The 3443-nt window shown below is 51.2% G+C and overlaps 1 protein-coding gene across 1 annotated transcript; it reads left to right on the plus strand.

Moving 5' to 3' along the window:
* The first annotated feature begins 273 nt into the window (after window positions 1-273).
* On the plus strand, window positions 274-3443 carry LOC141984192 (uncharacterized). Its single transcript, XM_074947134.1, has 2 exons — window positions 274-2325; window positions 2902-3443. Exons 1-2 carry the CDS (start codon window positions 1920-1922, stop codon window positions 3441-3443), a joined length of 948 nt encoding a protein of 315 aa, XP_074803235.1. The 5' UTR covers window positions 274-1919.

Raw genomic sequence — 3443 nt, forward strand, 5'->3', positions numbered from 1 at the left:
TTTGTCACAATATGTATTTGTTAGCGTTCAGTTGAGACACAGGGACCTTGGCATGAGCTGGCACCTGGTTTGCCAGCATCATCACAGTGTCAACAGGAAAACTTGAGTGAGTGAGGGGGGCAGAATGCAGCCCTTTCAGGGGAGGCTTTCCTGAGATGCTGCAGTAAATGCCTTGAAGAAATTGAAACACGTTACCTCTATTGCGTGCTGCTGGACCCCTAAGGTTATAACCGGTCAGGTGTGTCTGGCAAAGATTGTTCTTTCCAAACCCAAGTGGTGCTCCTGCTCATGGTTCCATTATCCACTCTCTAGAAGTGTTCTTCCCCCTGCCCCCCCTGCCTTTTACAATTTGATAGAATTGCTTCTCAGATAGTAATTTCCAGGATGGCTCTGTTTTCCTTTTCTGTAAAGCTTAGGAAGGAAGGATGGTCTCATTGTTCAGTCATGAAATGGGAACTTCTAGGGAAAACAGACCCATGACTCCTGCCAGTGACTAAGGGGGTCATAATGGGTTAGCCAGGAGATGACCAGAATCAAGGGAAAATGTGGGAAGTGTTTCCCATTAAACTTCAGTATCCCTCAGTGCCCCTGGATTGTGATCTCCAAGGGGAGTGTTTCAGTGACTCAAGACCTGGAGGATAGGGGGACCCCTTAATCATTTCTATCAGATCTGAGATGGACTTGGACTGCAAGGGGACCAGTAGGATCTGGGCCGCTCTCGTCCATAAAGTTATCTGTGGTGCCAGAATCAATGAGGTCCCACTGCACAGGGAGTTACTGAGGCTGGCTCAGGATCCTTGGCCTACTGGGTACTTGTAGCTGTGGCATCACCTGACAGGTTCTGGTGCATGTCCTGGTCAGGACTAGGGTTTGGGGCTCGGGGTTATGCCTGGCTTGCATGCCCATCTTGGACCAAGACTTGTGTCAGCTTGTTCTCTGCAATCTTTAGGGCCAGGCTTCAGGCCAGGCAGGTGGAGATGGAATGGCCCAAGTGCCTGCAATTGAAGCATAGACTGGGATGTCGCTGACTGTCTTTTTCTTTGGGAGTAAGTTGCTGGTGGGCAGAATCTATCTGCCTGTGCTCAGCATGCTGAACAGGGTGTGGTGCTGGTGGTAGGCACAGGCCAGGCAACTGGAATCACCCCTTCTTTCTTCGTGCCACTCACACAACTGATTCTCTGATCATTCAGTCAGCTCAATAAAGGCATCTAGGTTTGCTGGGGTTTCCACTTCGGCCAAACTGTCCTTGAGCTCCTCAGACCCCATCAGAAGTGGGACAGCTGGGCAGCTTCATTCCACACTGTGTCTGATGCCAGTTGGCAGAAGTGGACCACACAGGCCACAGCATTACCCTGCCCCTGCCGGAGCTTCCTGAGCACAGCCTCAGCCCTGGTCTACACTAGGACTTTAGCTCGAATTTAGCAGCATTAAATCGATGTAAACCTGCACCCGTCCACAAGATGAAGCCCTTTATTTCGACTTAAAGGGCTCTTAAAATCGATTTCCTTACTCCACCCCTGACAAGTGGATTAGCGCTTAAATCGGCCTTGCCGGGTCGAATTTGGGGTACTGTGGACACAATTCGACGGTATTGGCCTCCGGGAGCTATCCCAGAGTGCTCCATTTTGACCGCTCTGGACAGCACTCTCAACTCAGATGCACTGGCCAGGTAGACAGGAAAAGAACCGCGAACTTTTGAATCTCATTTCCTGTTTGGCCAGCGTGGCAAGCTGCAGGTGACCATGCAGAGCTCATCAGCAGAGGTGACCATGATGGAGTCTCAGAATCGCAAAAGAGCTCCAGCATGGACCGAACGGGAGGTACGGGATCTGATCGCTGTATGGGGAGAGGAATCCGTGCTATCAGAACTCCGTTCCAGTTTTTGAAATGCCAAAACCTTTGTCAAAATCTCCCAGGGCATGAAGGACAGAGGCCATAACAGGGACCCGAAGCAGTGCCGCGTGAAACTGAAGGAGCTGAGGCAAGCCTACCAGAAAACCAGAGAGGCGAACGGCCGCTCCGGGTCAGAGCCCCAAACATGCCGCTTCTATGATGAGCTGCATGCCATTTTAGGGGGTTCAGCCACCACTACCCCAGCCGTGTTGTTTGACTCCTTCAATGGAGATGGAGGCAATACGGAAGCAGGTTTTGGGGACGAAGAAGATGATGATGATGACGAGGTTGTAGATAGCTCACAGCAAGCAAGCGGAGAAACCGGTTTTCCCGACAGCCAGGAACTGTTTCTCACCCTGGACCTGGAGCCAGTACCCCCTGAACCCACCCAAGGCTGCCTCCTGGACCCAGCAGGAGGAGAAGGGACCTCCGGTGAGTGTACCTTTTAAAATACTATACATGGTTTAAAAGCAAGCATGTGAAAGGATTACTTTGCCCTGGCATTCGCGGCTCTCCTGGATATACTCCCAAAGCCTTTGCAAAAGGTTTCTGGGGAGGGCAGACTTATTGCGTCCTTCATGGTAGGACACTTTACCACTCCAGGCCAGTAACACGTACTCGGGAATCGTACAACAAAGCATTGCAGTGTATGTTTGCTGGCGTTCAAGCAACATCTGTTCGTGTGTTATCCTGAGGAGAGTGAGATATAATCCATGGTCACCTGGTTGAAATAGGGTGCTTTTCTTCAGGGGACACTCAGAGGAGCCCATTCCTGCTGGGCTGTTTGCCTGCGGCTGAACAGAAATGTTCCCCGCTGTTAGCCACAGGGAGAGGGGAGGGTTGAGGGGGTAGCCACATGGTGGGGGGAGGCAAAATGCGACCTTGTAACGAAAGCACATGTGCTATGTATGTAATGTTAACAGCAAGGTTTACCCTGAAAGAGTGTAGCCAGTGTTTTATAAAATGTGTCTTTTTAAATACCGCTGTCCCTTTTCTTTTCTCCACCAGCTGCATGTGTTTCAATGATCACAGGATCTTCTCCTTCCCAGAGGCTAGTGAAGATTAGAAAGAAAAAAAAACGCACTCGAGATGAAATGTTCTCCGAGCTCATGCTGTCCTCCCACACTGACAGAGCACAGACGAATGCGTGGAGGCAAATAATGTCAGACTGCAGGAAAGCACAAAATGACCAGGAGGAGAGGTGGCGGGCTGAAGAGAGTAAGTGGCGGGCTGAAGAGAGTAAGTGGCGGGCTGAAGAGAGGGCTGAAGCTCGAATGTGGCGGCAGCGTGATGAGAGGAGGCAGGATTCAATGCTGAGGCTGCTGGAGGACCAAACCAGTATGCTCCAGTGTATGGTTGAGCTGCAGCAAAGGCAGCTGGAGCACAGACTGCCACTACAGCCCCTGTGTAACCAACCGCCCTCCTCCCCAAGTTCCATAGCCTCCACACCCAGACGCCCAAGAACGAGGTGGGGGGGCCACCGGCCAACCAGCCACTCCACCACAGAGGATTGCCCAAAAAAAAGAAGGCTGTCATTCAATAAATTTTAA

Source organism: Natator depressus, chromosome 3 (genome assembly GCF_965152275.1).
Source record: "Natator depressus isolate rNatDep1 chromosome 3, rNatDep2.hap1, whole genome shotgun sequence".
Taxonomy (NCBI): Eukaryota; Metazoa; Chordata; order Testudines; family Cheloniidae; genus Natator; species Natator depressus.

Bases quoted from the DNA above. Each gene is read 5' to 3' on its own strand.
- LOC141984192 (XM_074947134.1), top strand. From the start codon at position 1,920: ATGAAGGACAGAGGCCATAACAGGGACCCGAAGCAGTGCCGCGTGAAA. The intron at 2,326-2,901 runs GTGAGTGTACCT...TTTCTCCACCAG, and splicing joins AGGAGGAGAAGGGACCTCCG to CTGCATGTGTTTCAATGATC.